Below are 25521 nucleotides of genomic sequence, written 5' to 3' on the forward strand. Positions count from 1 at the left end.
AGCCAAAGTCCTAACAACAATTCCATGGGAATAGCTAATAAATGTAATTTTTATGATATGTGTTTCAGCCTTACTAATAAGCTTGTTATGCAGCACCTTATCAATAGTGTTCTGGAAGTCCATGTCCTTCTTCTAAGGCAGTCCCTCGGAATTGAGGATGACTTGCTAATACTCTGGTTTTGTGGTTGTAAAGTAGTTAATGAGGCTAGCCTGGGAACTGCTGCCTATGCCAGAAGGAGCTGATGAGGCAGGTAGATAATTTCTGTCATGGTATGCTCCCTCTGCCTCTTGCACAGTGCCTCTGTGTGCTCCTGATCCATACCCTTGCAGTTCTCAGTACCATCCCAAATACTGCTTCTCTGCTTTGGACAGCCATGGGTCAGAGGCATCTAAGAGTCAGTGCAAATGTTGCACTTCCTCAAAGATCCCTGATTCTACCTCTCTGTCTGTTTGGTACATCACATCTACTTTAATATCTTCACCAGATCCATCTTTCACCACATCAAACATAATTAAGCCTGACCTGGCTTGTTTAATGCATTTCCCACAGGCAAAACATAATCCTATCATGGATTAATGCCTCGAATTGAAGACAGATGGAAAGTTCTCATTTAGTACCTTAGCACATTTGTGCACAGATTTTCATTTTTTCCCTCAGTAGTCCTCACTCGTCCATATACCCCACATTATCACAATATCATAATATTTAGATTATCAAAGGAAAAGGAGACAAAAATAATGAGCTATAAACCAAGGTGCTGGAGGAATTTAGGGAGGAACTTAGCAAGCCACACATCTTCCGTGCAGTGGAATGATAAATGATGTTTCAGATCAGGATCCATCTTTAGTTCCTACAACGCTATGTTTTTAGCTCAAGATTCCAGCAACTACAATCTCTTGCGACTCCAGATACAAAATGAATTATTTGAAGAAGGTCAATTTGCAGTGGGATGAGAATGCAAATTGTAATCAAAAATTGACGGGAAAACTTTGGCCGAACAATGGGCCGTCTTTTAAGCCATAGATAGTTCAGGAATGGTCGAGATGCCACCCCTCCCCATTCCTTTCTTTCCATATCCTTCCTGAACACGAAGCGGAAATATATGCACTGACCAGTTCTGCCTCTTGGAGCCAAGTTTCTGTTACTGCAACCATATATTTCCACTTGAATGTCTGTGCCGAAAGTTCCCCAACTTAATTTACCACACTCTACGATACATATCAAATTTGGTTTTTATTTTCATTTTCACTAAACCCAGCCAAATTCTTAGGTTCATGTAATCTTATGTGAATTGTCTTTTTTCTCTTTGCTCTTTTAAATCCTAGTATTTCTCCTTACACTCGTTCAATTTCCTGCTGCACTCTTATGCTTGTACACTCTTTGTTAGCCTTGGCTGACGTAACAGAAGACTGGAGGTAGTAAATATTTTTCTTTTATTCCAAAATAGCAGTGGGAATAGATCATAATTCCCCTAATACTGATGTAAGGCTCAACAGCCCGCAATAGGGGAATTACGGGGGAAAAACTTATACATGTCAGGTTTCATGATCTTTGGAAAGGCGGGGACTATGATTTGGTGGAGGCAGCTTTGTTTATTGCTGGAGAATTTCGTTCTCACAAATCTGTTCGAATAGTTGAGGAAGTAATTAAGAAAATGATAAAGGCAGGGCAAACAATGTGGTATTGGTGGGCGTTATCAGGGCTTTGACATGCTCCTACATGGTAGGCTGGTCCAGGAAGTTAAAGCAGTTCAGTTTAATTTATTGTCACGTAACAAGGTATAGTGAAAAGCCTTTGTTGTGTGCTAACCAGCCAGCGGAAAGACAACACATTCTAATTGAGCCATTGTCAGTGTACATACATGATAAAGGAATAACGTATAGTGCAAGGTAAAGCCAGTAGAGTCCGATCAAATATAGTCCGAGGGTCCCCGATGAGGTAGATTGCACTTCAGTACTGCTCTCTGGTTGCGGTAGGATGGTTCAGTTGCCTGAGAACAGCTGGGAAGAAACTCCCTGAATCTGGAGGTGTTTATTTCACACTTCTATACCTTTTGCTCGATGGGGGAGGGGAGAAGAGGGAGTGTGACTCGGCCTTGCTGAGGCAGCATGAGGTAGAGTCAATGGAAGGGAAGTTGGTTTGTGTGATGGTCTGGGCTGCGTCCACAATTTGCTGCAATTTCTTGCGGTCTTGGATGGAGCTGTTCCCAAACCAAGCTGTGATGCATCCCGATAAAATGCTTTCTAGGACGCATCTGTAGAAGTTGGTGGGGACATGCTGAACGTCCTAAGCTTTCTTAGGAAGTAGAAGCGTCGGCGTGCGTACTTGGTCGTTAATTCAGTATGGCTGGTTTGTACATTTCAAGAAAAGTTTCAAGAGATGTCTAATTTGGAATTTGTTGAATTTTGAAAGAGATGATTGGCAATTATTGGTGAATATCCCAATGTTGGTTGTGATTCCAGCAGTCACAATTGGGTAATTATCCGTGCATCCCTTCAACACCTAGTGAGTTGGTGATTTTACTTCGGAGTCACGTGAGTGACTACGTGAAGAACCCCGCCACGATGCATGCGTGTCATATCGCTTCACGCTTGCGAAACGACAGGCGGGGTGGAGTGTCCCCCGCAGCGGTAAGTTTGAAACCGCGACCTGCAGGTAAGTGATTTACTCTGCGGTAGTTTTTGTCCCCGCGCTGTTTTTACACAGGGGGGGAAGCTGGACAAAATAGTGTCCACAAGTGCTGCGAGTAAAGCTGGCTGGGGAGGACCGCGAAGCTGCGGGAGCCAGCAGCAGCTGAAGGCACAAGCCCCGTAAGGGATCAGCTGTGCTGACTTTTGGTCCCGCGCCGGCCAGAACACCACGGCCGGGCGGGAGACTATTCAAATGGGGCCGTCGACTTTTTGGACAAGTCGAAAACGGCAGGAGACGGGGTGGAACGACGTTCCCCCGTAGCGACAATTTAAACTTGGACCTGCAGGTAAGAGCTGCGGTCTTTTTGTGTTTTTACCATGCTAATTACAGGTGGAGAAACCAACGGGCTGCGACAAAGCTGGTGGGCTAGATGGGATCAGCTGTGCCCGATGTCGCCTCCGCACCGGCCAGATCCACTCCACGGCAGTAAGGGCAAAGCTGGTGAGGGAGGACCGCGGAGCAGCGGGCAGCCAGCAGCAGCCAGCGGCACTCGGATCACCGATAGTGGGATCAGCTGTGCCCGATGTCGCCTCCGCACCGGCCAGATCCACGCAGCCGGGCTGAAAGGCTAGACACAAAAACAAACAAGGTCGTGGACTCAGAGGAGTCCGACTTTGAACAACCGCGGGCGGCCAGCGACCGAGAGCGCTGGAGCCGGATGGAGCGGTGTATGGAGCATTTGCTCCAATGTGACAGACTCCGGGAGATGGAGTCGGGTCACTGTGGGCCCTATGATAAACCCACAGCAGTACCTCTTGAAGGGCTGCACAGTGCTTCTACCTCATCAGAGGGGAGCACTGCGGGTCAGTTCTGGGCTGACCTGAAGAGGGGTCCGCAGAAGGAAAGACAAGTGTGCAAGGGGTGCAGGAACAAGAGAACCTACTGGACTAATAAAATGGGCACCCCTACGCACCCACCAGCAGAACTGGTGAAAGCTCACAGGCTCGCCCAGTATTCAAAACCTGAGTCTTTTTAGGCCATGGCCCAGGCCGGCCTTCTTGGAAGATGCGGGGACCTCCAACGCCAACAAAACCGAAAATCCAGACACCAGCGCAACAACAGCAGCGAAGAACCTACAAAAAGAAGTAAACCTGCCACTGGTAACTATGGAGGTAGGTGGGTCTGGTTCCCTACAAAATACAGGGAGCATGGAGGTTGGGGGGAGACTACACTCTTTTCTGAATGCATGGAGCATGTTAACAACCGATACTTGCATCTTAAGCAGTATCCAGGGATATACAATAGAGTTTATACACAAGTACAGCCCTCCAGTTCAACATATACCAAACCGAATGTTCGTGCCTTCTGATAAAGGGATGTTAAAGTTAAATCTAAATCCAGTTAAATCTAAACTAACGCCATCCACTATTATGGACTATTTGGGGGTTTCACCATTGACTCAGTTCACATGTCAGTGACTCTGCCTAAGGGAAAGGCTAGAGATTTAATAGAGGCTTGCATAACCTCATTGACATCAGCAAACCATCCATCAGATTGGTAGCAGAAGTAATTGGCAAATGGTGGCTGCCTTTCCAGCCACACAATTTAGACCTCTACATTACCAAAACTTACAGAGAGCAAAAATACAAGCACTCTAAATTAATGCAGGTCATTTTGACAGACCTATGAAACTACCAATCAAGCTAAACTGGAATAAAATGATGGATAGATAACATCTGGCTTTGTTCCAATCCAATCATTGTCAGTAACCTTTCCATGGTACTACAAACTGATGCCAGTGCACTTGGGTGGGGAGCCACCAATACCATCACTAGCTGTGGAGGTAGATGGACTGCTCAGGAGACATCATTATTACTCGCACTGGGCATAAACTACCTGGAAATGTTGGGTGCATTCCATGGCCTAAAGTCATATTGTACTGGATCATATCACCAGCATGTTAGACTACAGATAGATAATACCACCGTGGTAGCATACATTAACCACATGGGTGGAAACAAATCGACATCATGTGACAATCTGGCTAATACAATTTGGCAATGGTGTATCCAGAGAGATATTTGGATATCAGCCACTTACCTACCAGGAAGACTAAATTTAGTGGCAGACACCAGCTCACGCAAATTTAATGAAAACACCGAATGAATGTTGAATAAAAAAGTATTTGCTGATATTACAGCAAAATATGGAACACCAGATATCGATCTATTCGCATCCAGACTTAACCACCAGTTATCAAATTATGTTTCATGGGAACCAGACCCTGGGGCAGCGGCGACAGATGCATTTTCGCTGCATTGGGGGGAAATTGTTTATTTACGCATTCCCTCCTTCCTGCCTCATCAGTCGGGTATTAAGGAAAATACAACAAGACTCTGCGTCTGGTATTGGTAGTACCCGATTGGCCTACTCAACCATGGTTCCCAGTGGTATTAAACATGGTATTAGAACCATGTATCACCATTCCACATAGACCAGATTTATTGCTACATCCCATAACAAGGGATAGCCACCCATGCCATAAACATTTGAACTTATTAATTTGTAGAGTTTTAAAAACACCTCTACTACAACTGGGACTGATGGACCGAACAGTGAACATGATCTCAGCGGCCCAAAGATAGTCAACCAAAAAACAGTATCTGGTCTATATTAGGAAGTGGGTGATGCACTGCCATAAAAACAACATCACCTACAGAGACATGAACATCCCGTCTGTTCTGGAATATCTGGCAGGCCTCCACTATGATGAGGGGCTCAGTTACAGTGCCATCAACTGTGCCAGAAGTGCCCTATCGACTTACCTATGGCAGGGGACAGAGCGTTACTCTGTTGGGACTCACCCACTGGTAACAACATTTATGAGGGGAATTTTTAATACTAATCCCCCAAGAACCAGGTACTCATAATATGGGATGTAAGTATTATCCTGAAGATGCTCAGGAATTGGTCTCCAGCAACAGCTCTGTCCCTACACAGACTGACATTAAAAACAGTCATGCTAATGGCATTGGTCACGGCACAGAGGGTACAGTCACTGCATAAACTAAGACTGGACAACATGACTTCCTCAACAGAAAATATTACGTTTCATATCTATGAATTAGTAAGCAGAACAGACAGGGATCAGCAGGCCTCAATATACAATTTAGGTCATACCCAAACAGATGACCGTCTGTGTATAATAAGACATCTGTCGTTATACATGGAGAAAACGAAAATCCTAAGAGGCAATGAGAAGGCACTTTTGGTCAGCCACTAGCAACCACACAAAAGAGTGACGGTCCAGACCATCTCAAGATGGCTGAAACAGGTGCTAACACAGGCTGGGGTGGATACTAATATTTTAAAATCTCATTCCACCAGGGCTGCAGCTACATCGGCAGCGATACAGTTGGATGTACCAATAGACCAAATCCTCAAGGCAGCAGGATGGTTTGGGGGGAAAAACATTCCAATTATTTTACAATAAACCAGTAATGAAACCTGGAACGTTTGCAGAAACAAATTTAAGTTCTGTAAATTAATTTAAACCCATAAAAAGGAGTTATAAATTTGTGTTAATAAATTTTATGATTTCAATGTCGAATTCATGTCCAAATTATGTTAACACAATTCCTCCTACAGTCATCAAGGCAGACGTGATGCATGGACTCGTTTCCACGGCATGAAATCACAGAGCTTTAAAATCTTCACGTAATCCCTCATCGTAACTCCTCATAAAATACAGATCAAACTTCAAACTGGTAAGTTCTCGTTTAATCTTACTATTTTGGTTTATTTCTGTCACGTGTATGAAGGTACAGTGAAAAGCTTTGTTTGCATGTTATCCAAACTAATCAGATATACTCTCCAAGGACACAATCAAGTCAAACCATGGACAATACACGATACGATAGAACTTTATTTATCCCAGGAGGGAAATTGATCTGCCAACAGTCATTAAACACAAAATACATGAACCATGAAATTAAAGTGCTGAGTGGAAAGGATTGTGGATGTGCAAAGATTGGGGAGAGGAGTTTGTTTACCCCATGATGGGGGGAGGGGTTGTAGTTTGATCGCCACAGGGAAGAAGGATTCCCTGTGGGGTTCTGTACTGCATCTTGGTGGAACCAGTCTGTTGCTGATGGTACTCCTCATGTTGACCAGTGTGTCATGGGTGGGCACATATATAGAGCATAGGGGAAGATACAGGTTTCAGAATATATTTCTCAGCATTGTATCGCATCAGTTCCATAGACAAAAGGACAATACCTTAGCTTATTGTTCAGAAGCCTGATAACAGAGGGGAAGAAGCTTTAAAAGAAAGATGACTGATTTAGCTCCTGAGATACAACCTAGCTGAATCTTGGAGTCTTTCCTATCATTAAAGCTATGCCAGAGTATGTGCTTCACAAAAGCTACATGTTTACCATCCGCCTCACAGCAGAGAGGAAGGCTGAATGACCATTTGTGTCATCTCCATGCTAAAGATACGCCATTTTATTCTGAGGCTGTGCCCTCTGGTCCCATTGGAAACATCCTTTTCATGTCCACTCTATCCAGGCTGTTCATTATTCAGTTCATTGCATTCTGGCTCTTTGCCATGCCCTGCAAAAAAATAATTTACACCTTTCTTTGCAAAAGTTACCAATTATCTTTCTGCATCATGATTCCTGCTCAAAACAGGGGAGAGGGAGGAGGAGAAGGAAATATGGGGGAGGGGGAGAGAGAGTGGGAGGGGGAGAGAGAGTGGGAGGGAGGGGGAGAGAGAGTGGGAGGGAGGGGGAGAGAGAGTGAGGAGGGGGAGAGAGAGTGAGAGGGAGGGGGAGAGAGAGTGGGAGGGATGGGGGAGAGAGAGTGGGAGGGAGGGGGAGAGAGAGTGGGAGGGAGGGGGAGAGAGTGAGGAGGGGAGAGAGAGTGGGAGGGATGGGGAGAGAGAGTGGGAGGGGGAGAGGGAGGGGGAGAGGGAGGGGGAGAGGGAGGGGGAGTGAGGGAGGGGGAGAGAGTGAGGAGGGGGGAGAGAGTGAGGAGGGGGAGAGAGAGTGGGAGAAGGGGTTAGAGAGGGAGGAGGGGAGAGAAGGAATACGAACTGGGCTGGGCCACGGGAGTGCGAGGCGCGTTCACGAGTTGGGGGCGGGGCCCACAGCCCGCTGGGGGTGGGCCTACAGCCCGCTGGGGGTGGGACTTCACTGGGGGTGGGGCTACCGCCCGCTGGGGGCGGGGCCTTCACTGGGGGTGGGGCTACCGCCCGCTGGGGGCGGGGCCTTCACGGGGGGCGGGGCTACAGCCCGCTGGGGGCGGGGCCTTCACGGGGGGTGGGGCTACAGCCCGCTGGGGGCGGGGCCTTCACGGGGCGGGGGGGGGACGCCTCGTGTGGCCACTGATGGACAGCCAGGGGACAAACATGGCCGCCTTGTGGGCCGCTAAGAAGGCCTTGCGTTTGGACCTGAAGCGGAGGGTAGCGGCGCTGAGCGACGCCGAGAAGAGGAGGCAGACGGCGGCCGTGAGCCGGCGGGTGAGGGGCGGCAGCGGCCCGTCTAACCCTCGCTGCGGGCGGGCGGGAGGTGGTGATGGTTTAAAGGGTCGGTGAAGGCCGCTATCCTATCCGCCTTCTCCACCAGTGCTGCCTGGGCTTTGTTTGTGCACCAAGCTCCCTCTGTTCCTCAGCACTTTAACATTACAGACACAAAATTATCACAGTGGCTGCATACCTTAGACGGCAGGTGGGTGTCTTATCTACTGTGGGGTGGAGAAAGAAGGTTCAAAGGTGATTATAGAGAGAAGTGCAGAAGAGGAAGGGGGTCAGATCGTGCAGGTGAATGGCAGGGCCTGGGCAAAAACAGAAAGATAGAGACAAAATGCTGGGGTAACTCAGCGGGTCAGGCAGCAACTATGGACAGAAGGAATGGGTGAGGTTTTCGGTCGAGACCCTTCTTCAGACAGTCAGGGGATTGGGAGACGAAAGATATGGAAGGGTAAGGTGTGAAAACGACAGATCAAAGTAGACATTCTCTGTTACACAAAGCTGGAGAAACTCAGCTGGTGCAGCAGCATCTATGGAGCAAAGGAAATAGGCAACGATTCGGGCCGAAACCCTTCTTCAGACCCGCTGAGTTTCTCCAGCTTTTTTGTGTACCTTCGATTTTCCAGCATCTGCAGTTCCTTCTTAAAGACATTCTCTGTTGTTTGGTGTAAACCAGCATTTGCAGTTCCTTCCTACACTTTAACTTATTAGTTGTTCTGAAATGCATCTCCATTTCTCTTCAGAATTAAATTCAATATCACTAGTATATAGTTCAAGATGATCCTCCTTAATATCAACGCATAAGATTCATGTCTTGACAAGAAATTGTAGACGATTGTGGGCGCAGCCCAGACCATTACACAAACCAACCTCCCTTCCATTGACTCCAATTACCCCTCACACTGCCTGGGCAAGGCCACCAGCGTAATCAAGGACGTCTCACCCTGGTCACCTCCTCGTCTCCCCTCGCCCATCAGGCAAGAGGTATAGGCGTGAAAACGCACACCTCCAAATTCAGGGACAGTTTCTTCCCAGCGTTATCAGGCAACTAAACCACTGTACCAACAACCAGAGAGCATTCCTGAGCTACGATCTGCCTCATTGGGGCCATCGGACTATCTTTAATTGGACTTTACTGGGCTTTATCTTGCATTAAACGTTATTCCCTTTACAATCTTTCTGCTGACTGGTTATCATTCAACAAAAAGCTTCTCACTACCTCGGTACACGTGACAATAAACTAAACTAAACTTATTGGACCAGGTATAGGTCGGCAAAAAGGTAGGTATGGATGTGGTGTGCCAAAGGGCCAGTTTCTGTGCTCAACGTCTTCTGCTTGGCTCAATGAATTTCACTATACTTCCTGTATTCTGTGCAATTACCTGAGCTGTCATAAGTAAGAAAGATCAGTTTCCCGTAATCACTATCCGTGTAGCCTGCAACTAATTTTACTCCTTGTAGCGATTCTTTTGTGATACAAAATATGAATTTTCAGTAATATGAATACATCACAAAGATGCATCCTGGAGTAAGATTGTTTAAACTGATGCTGGTGTTCAAAGATTGGCATTGCAGTTAAAGTTATAAATGGAAATTTTGGAGTAATTTTTTTATTGACCAATAAAGATGTATCTTTCATCGTGATCATCATGGTCTGTTTGCCTATAAGTACAAAAAGAAAGGCACCAGCTCCTTTACTTGCTCCCTCATCTCCACCCAGGGTCCCCAGCAATCTTTCAAGGTGACACCTGTACATATACTTGCTCCTTAACCTTCATCCAGGAACCACAGCAGTCCTTTCAGGTGACACCTGTCCATATACCTTCTCTCTCATCTCCATCTTGGCACCGCAGCAGTCCTTCCAGGTGAGGCAAAGGTTCACGTGCACTTCCTCTAACCTCATCTACTGCATCCGGTGTTCCCGATATGGCCTCCTGGACACTGGCTTGGCTGAGACCAAGTGTAGACTTGCCGACTGTTTTGTCGAGCACTTGCGCTCTATCTGCCAAGGTCTACTGAATCTCCTGTTGGTTAACCTTTTTAATATCTGTTCCAATTCCCATAGCAACTTTTCTGTCCTGGACCTCCTCCAATCTCCCCCCCCCCTCACCTGGCACCTATTCCCCCCCCCCCCCCATCAGCTTAGACCCACATTCCTTCTTTAGCATCACAATTCATAACTCTTCAATGCTTTTGTCTTAACATCTTCTGTCTTTTCATCTCTTTCCTTTGCCCAATCATCTGCAACTTTTTATCCAGCATCATTTCCACCAGCCACATGCTCGACCCGAAGTGTCCTCCATGATTCTGCAGTTTTCTATGTAGTTATTCCATTCCCTTTTGAAAATTATTATTGAATTTCCATCCACCACCCTTTCATTCAGAACATTTTCAACCAGGACAACATGGTGATTTCTGCAATTATCAAATTAGTTGATTAACTTAAATTAAAACCTTTTATGTGCCTTTCTACATCATTCCAACTGATTTGCTCTTTTTTTCTTTCAGTTACTGGCTCATCCCAAGTACCAGAACTGCCAAAGAGTTGCTGTCTTTCTGAGCATGTCTGATGAAATTCAGACAGAAGATATAATAAAAGATGTGTTCCAATGTGGAAAACAGTGTTTCATTCCACGGTACAAGCCTAGAAGCAACCACATGGATATGGTAAAGCTCAGCTCAGCTGAAGAAATCCACAACCTGCCCCTGACTTCCTGGAACATTCACCAGCCTGCAGAAGATGTGTTGCTGGAAGAGGCTCTAACCACAGGTTGGTAATTAACTTGGGATTTATTGCTTTTGGACTTTAAACATCTTATTCTTGAGGATTTTACTTAGGCATGGGGCTCTTACACTTGGTTCTCCACATCACAAAGACCTCGAACTCTGTATCACCACATATCTTTGTGTTGCCTCAGTCCAAGTTCAGCTGACATCTTTACCCATGGGTTTGTTCTCTTTAAATTTCATAACTCCGATGCTGCCTTTGCTGGTCTCCCATCTTCCACCCTTCATAAATCCCTGTGCTTGGTAAACTGTGTGTTGACTACTAAAGCAGCAACATCATGATTTTAAATTTTCAACTATGTTCAAAAAACCCTTCCTGCAATTACCCTGTTCCAAATCAAGCAACATCCATTCCTCCAACTCAACTTCTGTTAAAATCTTTAGTCTTAAAATATGTGTCGGTGGGGGCGCTGCAAGCCGGCAGCCCTGCCAGCAGCGTGTTACTTTTTTTGTTTTTTTTAGTGTATCCTAATGTGTGTTTTTGGTGTCTCTCTGTGTGTCTTGTGTGAGGGGTGGTGTGGGGGGCTAAGGGGGAAAACCGCTTTTGTCGCCTCCTCCACTGAGAGGCGACTTATTCCATGTCGCCTCCCCCGTGGCCTAACAGCAAGGATCGGTGCGGCCTTTCCCGGAGACGTGCCCGGGGCTTCAGCAGCGGGCGCAGCGCTGACTCTCGTCATGGAGCGGGCGAGCCCTCGCCGGGGGTCGCCGGAGGGGAGCGCTCTGTTTGCTGGCCCGCAGCAGCCTGAAGTCTGCGGAGCTCCAGCTAGCGCAGCGTCCGCAGCCTGGGATCCCTCGTTGGGGACCCGGGAGGAGAAGAGCTCCGACCGCTGGCCCTGCCATCTGCGGTGCTTCTGGCTGCAGCGCGGCGGGGACTTTAGATCTTCGACCGCCGGCCTGCAGCCTACACCAACCTGTGGGGAGACACCGATTCAGCACTTACCTGGACTTTACCTGGACTTTACCTTGTCAACACATCTGGACGCCTGCAGCGGCGGCTGAGGAGAGTTGAGGTACTGACCAGGGGGGTAAATGGAGGAGGACTGGCCAAATTTTGTGCCTTCCACCACAGTGATGAATGCTGTGGTGGATGTTTGTGTTAAATTTTTCTTGTGTTTTTGTGTGTTCTTTTTTCATTGTACCACTGCTGGCAAATTCATTTCACTTGCACTTTATGTGCAAGTGACGAATAAAACTGATTGATTGATTGATTGATGTGAATTTTTCCCATAACTGGTTCACTTGCTTTAGCTACTGTGATGAAAACGTGACTTCATAAAAACCAGCAAAGAAAGTATGTTTTCAAATGGTAATTTATGGTTTACTGCTTTTTGTCTTTTTTTGAAGATGCTCTTGCTGGTATTGTGCAGTGTGCTTCTAGCCTTTTCATTAAATATTTAACTAGGTTCTATATTCACCAAAATAGACGTTGGTCAATATAATCTTTGGATGCTTCCAGAAACAAACTAACTAAAATCTGTATGTGTTTGCATCATCAATTTTACCTCATTGTTCCAATAACAAAGTATTATTGTATTTAAATCTACTAATTCTGACCATATTTACAATGCCCATTGATCATGTAAGTACAGCTTGTAACTATTCCCCTTAAGGGCCAACACTCTGATTCTGTTTTATTGTTTGCCATGTTGACCAGTTTGAACTTGATGCAAAATTGACTAACTCTCTGCTGTGAATGTTTGCTGAAGCTAAGAATGCACTTCAAACAATGACACAGCAAAACAGGTTACTGACTGCGATTGTGATTTTTAGCATTTAAAGCTGCTATAAGGCCGTGCATAGAGCAAACGCAAACTTAATTAGATTATTTATCTGAAAGATAAAAGGTCTAAATGTGTACTTCTTTTCAAGCCTGAAGTGAAACAATGGCAAACTTTGTTTGTGAAATCCAAAAATGGTGATATTTACAGTTTGTGTCCAAAGGAAGCTGTTCATCAGCTTGCGGAATATCAGCTGAAATAGGAAATATTTACGCTTGGTGTCAATTTAATGGTTCATTTATGCTTTGCCATAAAGGCCAATGTGCCATTTGTGTTTGTAATTATTTGCTGCACCCACATGTTAATACGATGACCGCCAGATCAGCCTTCTGCAGTCTCTCCATCTGTTCAATATTCTGCTTTTCTATTCTTGCTGTGAAAGTGAATAACTTCTAAACCGTAACTGGCAACGTTGGTATTTATGACCTCAATCTAACCTAACCTTGATAACAATCAGTTCTTGTACTTTCCTGTGATGAGATGCTCAAACGTGTCTCTAGATGAGACAGCTAAAACCTTGTTTACCTGTGTTTCTAAATTAATCCCAACCATCTTAATTTTCTTATGTCACTAAATGACCTGCATATCAACATCTGCTTTCAACAATTTTGACCTCTTTAAATGTTTCATTTATCTGGTCTTGTGTGCTGAATTGGTACCCAGTGTGTCAATCTGCCTAATTGTCCGATTCTTTCTTTCGTCTTTTCCAATCCACCTAATAATTTGTAGTGCCACCGATCTGGCTTTGTCAGAAAATTTCAGTATTGATCTCTTGCTTCTAACATCCAAATTTGGGTACTTTAAATCTCCAGCTACAATTGGCGTTGAAAATGCCCAATTTACCCAGCAGATGGCAGTGCACTACAACTCTTTGCGAGTTGTTCAAAGTGCTGACCTCCATCAAGTGGCCTGCCTTTGCTAATACCTTTACCTGCTTCTTTGTAGAAGTCCTGATGTCGAATGAGTGTAGACCTGTTCTTAAGCTGTTAATTCAAGTTCCATCTGTCGATTTTTGAACTGACCTTTCTTATGCTATGACATTGAGTTCTGTGAGACAGCATAGACTTTGTCGTGCTACATTGCTATGAGCTTACTCTGAGCCATTAATGGTGGTGCTGGTTGAATCATTGTAACAATGTTCATATCAGTGGATATTGTCAGGAAGATATAAGTATCTGAATATGATGCATTTTTGAGTTGCATTGGTATAAAAGGGGATTTGTTTATGCTATGTCTAAATCAAATTGAAGCTGCTCATGAGTCAAATGTCAGGGGAATAAATACGATGACTATAGTTAAAACACTGGCATCTCCCCAACAGTGTGGAAAACTGCATAATACATAAATTGCTGGATTGTTCAAATTCTGCCTTGCATTTAAATATGATTAACCACTTCCATTGAGCATCCTTCAGGCTTATAAAGCTGCTTGAATCAACAATGAATTAAAGGCCAGGCATTTCTTGAATGTCTATTGTGGAGACCACTTGAGAACTCCTATCTGAAAGCCAGTGAAATCAGCTGACTGGGCTAATGTTATTTGAGTTTTCAAAATAAACAGCATGGTTGCTGTTCAACAGCATTCAGCGTGTGGGTTGCTGTGAGTGAAAGGGCTTTGGTGAGCATAGGGATGGGCCCTAATTTCTCTTCAGTCATCAATCTGCCATCTCAGAATTTAACCTGCTGCACTTTTGTTGTGCTCCCTCTTTCACATAAAGGAAGGACAAGCCTGTACAAAATATTCTCGGCACGTCCTCAGTGTTACCCTCTATAATCAGAACATGATGTCTTTACTCTTCTTTATTCTTCTACTCAGATCTTCCAATGAAGGCAATGCACCATTTGACTTCCCAGTTGCTACTGAATCTGCTTAATCTTTTAGTGCTTTGTGTACAAGGACACTCTGGTCCCTCTGAACACCGACACCTTTTCATTTCTCGTCATTCACAAAAATACTCTGCATTTCTATTTTTTGTTCGTCCGAAAGCTCCAAATTCTATTGTTCCCCTGAATCTGGCTTTCCTTTTCTTCCTCACTTGTATTCTCTCTCTCTTTATTCCATCTCCCCACTTAACCTTCCCCACTACCTTCTACTTAGCCTCCCCACCTCCCCCTCTGAACAACTGCTCATTCTCTGCTGGTGTACAGTTACTCCTTGGCATAATGCTCACTCCCCGCCCGGATAGATTTCTGATCCTGGCCTAATCTTTTCATTACCTTCCAACCTCAACTTATTGTTGTAAAGTGGAATGCTTTAATCAACCTTTAAAAGCCATTCATCATATTGGTGATGTTTTAATTAAAGTCATGTCATTGTTTGTTTTACTACCATCTGTGAGAATCAATACACAAAATCCAATGCTGATGCTTTAGCCTTTATTGATAAATCTGCAAACAGCGGTAGCTACTGACTACATTCTATAAAATATAGCATGCGTGCATTATCTTTGCACCTTTGAAGTTGCATTTGCTTTGTTTTGCCGAGCAGGCCATGATTTAATGTGTAGGAAGGAACTGCAGATGCTGGTTCAAACTGAAGATAGCATGAAATGCTGGAGCAACAATAATTTTAGGAGAAAGGTAAACGAGAGATATAACGAGCTATATCTCATATTTCCCTTTCCCCTGACTCTTGGTTTAAAGATGGGTCTCGACCTGAAACATCACCCTTCTCTCCAGCGATGCTGCCTGTCCCGCTGAGTTACTCCAGCATTTTGTATCTACCTTCAGGCCATGATTTAACTTCCATTCAGACACGGTCTTCAATGATCCGTGCCTTTGGCTCCTATGCACGGTACTTCTTACTTAGCTTCTAACTCTTTGGCTCTTGTTCAACATTTATCTATGAACTGGATTAATTATTGGAGTACATTCTGCAACAGCCCAAACAATAAGCATTTTTTTAAAGCGAAAACACACTTGAAATCATCTGTGATTTCCAGGGACAATCCACTCTCCTGTTTGGTGTCTGGACATGTGAGATTGGTGGGACAAAACCTTTGTCTGTAAACTTGAGCACGTTATTTTCTGACTACTGAAATGAGTATTCAGCAGGTTGTACTTGAAACTTCAGATTCTATCCCACCAAGCTCTTATGTTGCAACACTGAAGATAAGAATGAACCCTGACATTTCACATGTCTTCTTGGGCTGAAGCACATATGAGAAATCCCTGGAAGCTGATTGATCCATCCCGGCTCCAGAGTTTTCCACGTTCAAGCCGGACCCACACAGATTCTAACATTTCGAGTTTCATTATGGCATTCTTGACAGCGAGCTGGCTGGTACCACCTGACAGCACACTGTGGATGTTACTGATTGGTTCCTCATTCTTCATCAGGACCACGTCAGTAGGAACCCCTTTCATTGGCAGAGAAGAAAAAGAGAAGTGGTATATGCCAGCAACTTGGCATGTGAATTTCCCAGTGGTGACGTCGTAATCGGTGTTTGTGTTGAGATTAATTATATCAAAAATAACGGCCACGTTGGTCCCTGTCACATGTGTCTGTGACTTGCGCTGTACATCAAACATCACGTTGGTGCCTGTGAAAGTAAAATTGTAGATTGATCCTAATGGCAATATGACTACTTTTATTGTCTCTCCTTATTGATGATGTAAAGATTAAAGTGTAGAGCACAATCTACCTTGTATATAAACAAACAAAATTCAAACAATTTGAGGCAATTGACTTGGATTGGAAATGGAAAAGTGCAAATCACATTCTAGAGCATTTAATTATAGGGAGTTGTGGGTTATTCAAGGGGAAGGCAGTTGAATACTGAGAGAAAAATAAAAATAGGCAGCTTTTATAGAGTCAATGGCCCGGGCAGCGTTTAGCTGCATTCCTGTAACAGACTACAGAATTGCATTTCAGAACGTCAAAGTTGGAGCTTCCTGAGGAACCAGAGGGATGAGAGTAGGTGAATCAGCAAGGGAGAGATGTGGGCGTACGACAGATGTTGGGTTAATAATACAGGTGAAACCAGGTTGAATACGAAAAGATTAGAGGGGAAAATGAAAAAGCATATAAAAGATCATAGAAATTAGGTGCAGGAGTAGGCCATTCGGCCCTTCGAGCCTGCACCGCCATTCAATATGATCATGGCTGATCATCCAACTCAGTATCCCGTACCTGCCTTCTCTCCATACCCTCTGATCCCCTTAGCCACAAGGGCCACATCTAACTCCCTCTTAAATATAGCCAATGAACTGGCCTCGACTACCCTCTGTGGCAGAGAGTTCCAGAGATTCACCACTCTCTGTGTGAAAAAAGTTCTTCTCATCTCGGTTTTAAAGGATTTCCCCCTTATCCTTAAGCTGTGACCCCTTGTCCTGGACTTCCCCAACATCGGCCATAATACATGGACAGACAACATAAATGAAGCTTCTATAGAGTAAATTAAGAAAATTCCCCCTGGTTGAAATGTCAGGATCCATAAAAAGATATAAACTTCTTTAATGCAGCAATTAGTAATGATCTGAAATACATTATCCTCAATAATGTGCGGACAGGAGATTTGGTCATGTTTATCAAAAAAGAATTGGAGAACTACTTGAAGGAACGATATTTCCAAGCCCAAGAAAGGAGCCAATGGATCAGTCTATCTCAAGTACTCCTCAAAGAATTTGAACTGGATTGGATGGATTAAATGCCCTTTTTGTGCTGGAATGAGATACTTCCAATTTATGGATCTGGCAGGTTGTTGCAGAGTAAATCTACTCCTAAAAAAGACACAAAGTGCCAGAATAACTTAGTGGATCAGGCAGCATCCCCGGAGAACATAGGTACGTGACATTTTGGGTCGGGACCTTTAGTACTAATTGTAGGTTTATCATCTCTGCTCTTCGTCCGACTGTCTGTCAATCAAAACCCTGCCTTGCCTATGTTTACCAATGATTTGTCATTTTCCCCCTCCTCTCTTCCAGGTTTCCCTTCTTCTCACCCCACCCTAAAAAATGTCAGTTTGAAGAAGAATCCCGAACCGCTGAGTTACTCCAGCACTTTGTGTCTTTTTCTATAGACCAACAACTTGTCTCTAAATCCACTCCTTTTCCCACCCTATTACAACAATCAGCCTGTTTCCTAATCTCATGAAAGCATCCTCTTAACTTATTCCAGTGTTCACATTCAGTCTATTTGCTACCAATTCGTCTTACCTCTGTCTGCTAGGTCTTGCATTTAGGTGCATTAGATTAAATGTGGAACTGGACTGAAACTAACCAAACATCACACCCCAACAGCTGCACGAGGCTTTCATCCAATTTATTTCGGGTTGAGTCAAACACCAAAGTGAAAGGAAACCTGTGTCCTCTAGCAACATTCAGTTACCTTTTTCGGGTTGAATATCCAACTGTGGAATGAAGTAAAACAGGCCGTGGACTGATCCCATTCCACATTTTCACAGAACTCAGACAGCTCCGACAGTCTAAAGAGGAAGCTTACAGGAGCGGGGATGCAGACCACTACAGACAGGCAAAGTACAAGCTGAGAAGAGGAATCAGAGCTGCCTAGGAAAGATACTCTGAGGAGTTGAGGAGCAAGTTCTCAGCTTGTGACTCTTCTTCAGTTTGGAAGGGCTTACAAGAAATCACCAGCTCCAAGAGGAAAGCCCCCCTTTCTTTGGACAATCGTCAGCTGACCAACGATCTGAATGAGTTCTACTGCAGTTTTGACAAGCAGAAACGTAACCCTGGTACCCCCTGCCCCCCCCCCCTCAACCAAGGGGTGACAGCTAGACCCCCTTCTACACCCACTGCTCCCCAATCACCACTTCACACCCACTTAAAGCAAGATTTCAGTCTGCAAAGACTGGACACTTTCCCACCCACCCCTCTCCAATCACCACTTAACACCCAATTACAGCCTAACTGCAAAAGACTGCGGCCTCGTCCACTACCCACCCCCTCCGTGCTGCACAACATCACCTCTCTATCATCAACAATAAAATTAGAAGAGTTGGACAGGCTGTTGAAAAGACAGAAAAGCCAAAATCTCCAGGACCAGACAATGTTTCACCCTCTACTCAAGCTCTGTGCCGAACAACTGGCACCGGTCTACACAGACATTTTCAACCAGTCCCTGCAAACCTGTACTGTCCCTGCCTGCTTCAAAGTCTCAGGTAGACAAAAGTGCTGGAGGAACTCAGCGGGGACAAAAGTGGCGGAGAAGCTGACAAAATGTTTAGGAAGGAACTGCTTAAGAAGGCAATGTTTAAGAAATAATTTTCCAGCATCTGCAGTTTCTTCTTAAACATGCTTCAAAGTCTCCACTATTGTCCCTGTACCCAAAAAGGAAAAGATGACTGGACTTAGTGACTACAGGCCTGTCGCACTGATGTCTGTAGTCATGAAGACCCTTGAAAGGCTTGTGCTGGCCAAGCTGAAAAATATCACGAACTGGACCCTCTGCAGTTTGCATATCGGGCCAATAGATCTGTGGATGACGCAGTCAACCTGGGGCTGCACCTCATCCTCCAGCACCTAGACCGCCAGGGGACCTATGCGAGGATTTGGTTTGTTGATTTTAGCTCTGCATTCAATACCATTGTGCCAGAGCTACTACACTCCAACGTTTTGAGTTGACTGTGCCTGAACCCCTCTGTCGATCGATCACCAGCTTCCTGAATGACAGGAAGCAGCATGTGAGGCTGAGAAAGCACATTTCGGACTCGCAGATCCTTGGCATAGGAGCACCGCAAGGCTGCGTACTCTCCCCTCTCTACTCTCTCTACATCAATGACTGCACCTCCACTGACTCCTCTGTCAAGCTTCTCAAGTTTGCAGATGACACAACTGTGATTGGACCTACAGACAGGAAGTGACTCAGCTGGAGTCCTGGTGCCATCGCAACAACCTGGAGCTCAATATTCTTAAGACAGTGGAATTGATTGTAGACTTTAGGAGTGTTCCCCCTCCCCTTACCCCACTCACCATCAACAACACCACAGTCACATCTGTGGAGTCTTTTAAGTTCCTAGGAACCATTGTCTCCAAGGTCCTTAAATGGGGGGGCCACCATTGACTCAACAGTCAAAAAAGCAAAACAGAGTATGTACTTCCTGCGGCAGCTGAGGAAGCACAATCTGCCACAGGCAATGATGGTTCAATTCTATATGGCCATCGTAGAGTCTGTCCTCACCTTCTCCATCATGGTCTGGTTTGGCTCAGCCACCAAGCACGACATCTGAAGGCTGCAGCGAATTGTCCGATCAGCTGTGAAGGTTATTGGCTGCAACCTTCCCTCCATTGACTAACTATACACTGCAAGTGCCAGGAAGTGAGCGGGCAAGATCATCTCTGACCCCTCTCACCCTGGCCAGAAACTCATGGAATCACTTCCCTCTGGAAGGTGACTCCGGACTGTCAAAGCTGCCACAGCCAGACATAAAAACAGCTTTTTTCCCCACGAGTAGTAGCTCTACTCATTGACGAAAAATCTGTAGCCTCCTTTTGCTCTGGTATTTTATTTAATTCACATGTTTAATTGATAATGTTTTATGTGTCGTTCCTAACTGTCACTGTATGTCATGTTGTCACTTGCGGGGGGGAGCACCAAGACAAATTCCTTGTATGTGAATACTTGGCCAATAATCTTATTCATTAATTTATCATCTGGAGTTGGGCCAATGGCCACCAGTTAGAAAGTGGAATGGAATGGATTTCCTCCCATTCCTACCTGGAATTAGTTATGGTGTTATTATTATTTTTGACACGAGATGAATATTTTTTATTAACTCATGAATCAACTCATGGTTGAATTACGTGGCCATCATGGCAAGCAACAATTCGTTATACCCACAACTTTTTTTGCGCGAAAGAACTCACCTCCACACGTATTATTACACGTATTATTTCCAATTTTGGGATTTGGCATTTGAGCCTGGTGCAGTGGTTTCACATCCATTTCTTCATCAGGTGTTTTCTGAACCATTCAAATAATTGGAAGAAAACTCATCAATTGTTCGGGCCATTCATTCATAAAGCAGCAATCAATCAATCAATCAATTAATTAATTAATTAATCCCTAATAGTGTGTGTGTTTTTTTTGCCAAAAGTCATTTTGGAAGATCTTAACACTTTAAACCGTACAATGCAAAATTACTTTTGAAAGTTTAACACAAGATATATTTGGCTTCTGTGATGGTTTATGTAAAACGTATATTGCAGAGGAAATGATGTGAACTGGAAGAGACACGACCATGAAGAAATTCAAATAATAGAATGATTACTTAAATGGAAGATGTTGGGGATCCACAGTCAATGAACAAGGATAGGATTGGTGGGGGGGGGGGGTGTGAGGGTGAAATAAGATGTATAGATAAAAAGAGAGTGAGAGAGGAAGAAAGAGTTGCAGTAATGCGCAAAAGGAGAATGTAGATGGAGAGAAGGAGCATAGGAACAGATGCAAGGCAAGAGAAAGGATGGGAAGAAACAGTAAAAGATCATGAAGCAAACTAATCAGATACAGAATGGTGATATCAGAGCAAAGATAAATAATTGGACAATCAAAGAATAACAGGAACAGAGAGATGAAGGGAAAGAGTGCAAAACGAACTGGAATATTGTGACCATAACAGAAAGAAATAACTGGTGTCATTCAAATGGAGTATTAGAAAATACATATAATTAATTTTCTATCCTTACCAGAATATATTCCAGATCATCGTCCAAAGTGCTCGATTGATAGATACAGTAAAAGAGGATCAAATACAGCAGGTTTTTCTGAAATAAAATAAAACATCCTTTCACTTGAGCAAACATAACCACATTTGTTAAACATTGCCAATGCAACCTCACGTACCATTTTGATCAGAGCAGCTTTCTTCTCTCCAACTTCTTGTTCAGCCAATGTGTTTGGTCTTCAGGTCGTTTGGTTTATAACTCCTTCTGTTTCACACTTTTGAAGCATCGTCAAATGAGATTTGATAATATTATTGTGCTTCCTCCAAATATGTCATAAGTCCAGCCTCCAAAGTAGCAAACCCAGAGTCAGTACCATTCTTGCTGATGAATCTTCCCTAAATGTTTATGAACAGGTTTCTGAGTTTGCTAACTCGAGGCACTGTCCTGAACAAAACGAGGGCCATACGGGCATCTGAGAAGAATGGTGTTGTTGTCACTTCACACATGCACAAACAAAATAATCCTCGCATCTTAATCCTGAGTCCCAGCTTCCAGTTCTTGGAATAATTTTTGTTGGTACTTCTGTAGTCTTTGCTTTTCTGACCACTTCTGACTTGTTTCTTCTGTTATATCACAAACAGAGCCAGGCGTAAACCATTTGGGCTTTCAATCCTGCTCTACATTCAAAATAATGATTGATCTTTCTCCTGCATTATGCCAATATCCCTTAATATCCAGAAAACTATCTCTGAACGCAAGTAAGCAACTGTTAAGAAAATAATTGAACAATGAAGTACATTAAAGTAGATTAAAATTTTATTTCCACAATTTTGTTAATAGTAAACTTGATGTTCCCTTGATCTTTATTCATTATAATAATGTGTTTCATGAAGTATGACGTACTGTTAAACATCTTGAGATCATGAAAAATTCCAAGATATTTTTCTTGAATACTTTTTTAGCTTCACGTTTTCTAGAACCAATAATAATCTCATCTTGCTTGCCTTAGAAAAGCTTGTATTGGCCTGAAAACCTGTTTTTATTGCAGCTTTACAGTATCTGCAGTTTCTTACTTTAAGAATAGAAGACAAGGCTTTGTTGGATTATTTTTTAAAGTTGTGTGGAGCCTCTTCTATACGGTCCCGTTAAATGCTTCCAGGTCATCATCATGGTGAAAGGAGTCTATTTGAGGGCAACTATAAAAACTTTTGTTATTCTTAACTTTAAACAACTTCTGAAATATTTCACAACAGCTTTATTAAACAAGACTTAATATTTATATTACTGCCTTAAACCTCCTATTCTTTTGGATTCAGTAAAAGTCACACAGATGTAGTACAAAAGTATTTGATATCAACCCATGCAACAAATGAAAAAAGAAAGACTGGGGTTTGTTTGTTCAAGTTCTTCAGCTGGATACTCTCTTCTGACATGTAGTTCGGTGTTTTTTTTTAACCTTCATATGGTTATGTACTTGATATTCTTTCTCTTTCAACAATATTCTTGCTCTTTCAAACAGGAGGCCTTGATCTGATCCTGATGCCTGGACTGGGGTTCGACAAACATGGCAACAGATTGGGAAGAGGGAAGGGTTACTATGACACTTACCTGGAGCGTTGTCTTAAGCATCCAAAGGGCAAACCCTACACAATTGCCTTGGCCTTCAAGGAGCAGATATGTGATCTGGTGCCTGTGACTGAAAGTGATAAGCCAATTGATGAAGTATTGTATGAGACATCGTAGATGAGTTCATTGGATCCTGGTGAATTGGACAGGAAGATCATTCTAAATAAAGGACAGCAATTATCCATGAACGTTGAAAAGAATAATCATTTATGAAGAGGAAAATAATTTAATGTGACTTTCTGCTAATCAGTGGTGAAGAACATTGATGACAACAATTACTCCACTCCATCACAAGGAGACTGTGCAAACTCCACATAGACAATTCTGGAGGTCAGGATCAAAGCCAGGTCATTGGATCTGTGAGGATGCATTACTCAAGCAGTGGATGGGTCTGAAGATATTGACAATATCCTTGGTCTCTGCTGCTGCCAGGACTTGACTAAGTTAACCATAGTGACATGCAAATGTTCTGTGGGAGATTAATTGGGACAATGTTAACCAGTGGGCTCACTTGTTTCTGCTTGTGTCTGCAAAATGGCAACTAAATCACCTTCACTGACAACGACAGCAAATATAATTGGATTGATTTCCCCTTTGATTTCTTGGACAGCATTTTCCTGTAAACTCTACATTTTCAAAAACTGCATAAATGGGATCAATCAATAATACAAATTGACCTGCCTAATTCCAGAGAGGAGGACTACCAATGGTTATCAGTCATTGTCAAACGAATAAACCGACACACAATGTGTGAACTTTTTGGGGCCGGCTATCATCCAATCATTAAGAAATATTTGATAAAAGCCTCTTTGGAAAATGTGTATTTTTTTTCTCCAGGCTCAGTTATACAGCTCTCACAAGGCAGCTGTGAGTGCCTGATCCAGTGAGGCTTCAGTGAGTGTGTGTAACCACTTGAACACATGTACCACCAGATTCCAGCACAGTCCATCACGGCACATATCTCTGCATCATTATTTACAAGGTGTATGTCTGGTTTGCAGTCATCCAATCCATTTAATGCATTTAGCACCAGATTGACAGGATTTGTAAGGCTTCCCATTCTTTGCTGGCAAATTGTATCTTCGTTCCAGACTCCCTGGCATCCGTCGCAGCCTGTCCCAGCCATGCAGAGAGCAATTCCCATTCCAATTTGACCAAATTTCCCAGCAACCCTGAAACTTAACCCCATTTTGGAGTCCTAGCTGGTCCAATTTAGCCAGGATTAACATTCCTTCCTTTTATCATTTTGTTAACCCATCATAAATGATAACCGAAGTGACTCAGTAATCAGCTAACCAGATATACATACAATGTTCATAAGACAATATACATACAGATATACATAAGTGTACTTTACATTTCCCATCCATCAGTAACACAAGATGATGTTGTTTCGTCTCAGAATCTTGTAAAGCGTCCTGAATTTTCATGGGCATGACTTCACAAGTCCTGTCTGAGGAGTCTTCACCTCCCGAGTTTTCGTGGACGTGAATTCCCTCCATCTGTGTTCCTGCCCAGCCTTCTATCACCTTCCACAGTCAAACATAAACCCTAGTAAAATCCTAAGAATCTTGGGACAAAGCAAGTTACCATTATGCACTCATGCTTTCACACACATTTGCTATTTCTATTTCACTTGAACCAAGCCCTATTCTATTACCTATCATATTGTCCTGTTTCCCTATATCCCTACTCCTATTCTATTCCCTAATATATTTGTTATTATTCTAGGATCAACACTAAATCTCCTTCTTCGTCCTCACACCGTGTTACTATGTATATCTGGTGACAGGAAATCATATAAATTTCAGCTGGGTTGAGTCCAGATTCCCCTAAAGGTGTGACTTTAATTTGATGCAAACCATGATAAATGTTCCAATTTAACCAAATTCAGACTTATCCTTCAATTACTATTCCGAATTTCAATGCCCATTTCTTCTTCATTCCACAGCATTGTAGCCGATAATACAATTCCTTCCAATTCCTGTGGAATTCCCAGCTGTTCAAATTTAAACAATCAATTTCTCTTACTGTTAATTTCATCCTAAATCTAATCAAGAATGCCAAATCCAGGGGTAATTTCTTTTCACCTTGACAATATAAGCCTCATTACCATCAAAGGCAAACAATTCAAATCCATCAGGTGAATACACATCGGCTCTGCTATTCCCAATACAGTTCAAGTTTCCCCCTATATTTAACCAAGTCTGTCCTCCATTTTTCTCTTATTTATGTGACTGGTTACTATGCTAATTCTCCACTATGTTGGTTCTTTATTCTATTAGCTCTTATTATGTTAGCTTTTACCATGTTGGCTTTGTTCTCTGTCTAGGGGTTCTCGCATGTATTCTATTGGCTTTGTTGTCTAGTGGTTCTCACACTTATAGTTCTCAACCCCTGAATGATTTCTTAATCCGGTCTCTTAAAGGGAAGTCCTGTTGCTCACAGTTCCTCTTTTGACCATGTCCAATTATATTCCAATTCCAATCTTTAATCCCAATTTTAATTCAACTCTCTTCCCGATGTTTCTGTGTTAGATTGAAATTT

The 25521-nt window shown here is 43.5% G+C and overlaps 1 protein-coding gene and 1 long non-coding RNA gene across 3 annotated transcripts; one reads left to right on the forward strand and one right to left on the reverse strand.

Annotated features, from left to right (window-relative positions):
- The first annotated feature begins 156 nt into the window (after nucleotides 1-156).
- mthfs (methenyltetrahydrofolate synthetase) lies at nucleotides 157-23640 on the forward strand. Of its 2 annotated transcripts, none has more exons than XM_033050617.1 (3): nucleotides 157-176; nucleotides 10671-10932; nucleotides 22868-23640. In XM_033050617.1, exons 2-3 carry the CDS (start codon nucleotides 10725-10727, stop codon nucleotides 23089-23091), a joined length of 432 nt encoding a protein of 143 aa, XP_032906508.1. In that variant the 5' UTR covers nucleotides 157-176; nucleotides 10671-10724; the 3' UTR covers nucleotides 23092-23640. The 2 variants fall into 2 exon arrangements, with proteins under 2 accessions (XP_032906508.1, XP_032906506.1); XM_033050615.1 differs by lacking the exon at nucleotides 157-176 and adding an exon at nucleotides 7984-8153.
- On the reverse strand, nucleotides 20578-21627 carry LOC116991729. The gene is made up of 3 exons (XR_004416885.1): nucleotides 21527-21627; nucleotides 21370-21447; nucleotides 20578-20647 (listed from the first exon to the last, which is right to left on the reverse strand). It is a non-coding gene; the product is annotated as an uncharacterized LOC116991729 (long non-coding RNA).
- Nucleotides 23641-25521: the final 1881 nt, after the last annotated feature.

Source organism: Amblyraja radiata, chromosome 34 (genome assembly GCF_010909765.2).
Source record: "Amblyraja radiata isolate CabotCenter1 chromosome 34, sAmbRad1.1.pri, whole genome shotgun sequence".
Lineage (NCBI taxonomy): Eukaryota > Metazoa > Chordata > Chondrichthyes > Rajiformes > Rajidae > Amblyraja > Amblyraja radiata.

Bases quoted from the DNA above. Each gene is read 5' to 3' on its own strand.
- mthfs (XM_033050615.1), top strand. From the start codon at position 8,022: ATGGACAGCCAGGGGACAAACATGGCCGCCTTGTGGGCCGCTAAGAAG. The intron at 8,154-10,670 runs GTGAGGGGCGGC...TTTTTCTTTCAG, and splicing joins CGGCGGCCGTGAGCCGGCGG to TTACTGGCTCATCCCAAGTA. The intron at 10,933-22,867 runs GTTGGTAATTAA...TCTTTCAAACAG, and splicing joins GGAAGAGGCTCTAACCACAG to GAGGCCTTGATCTGATCCTG.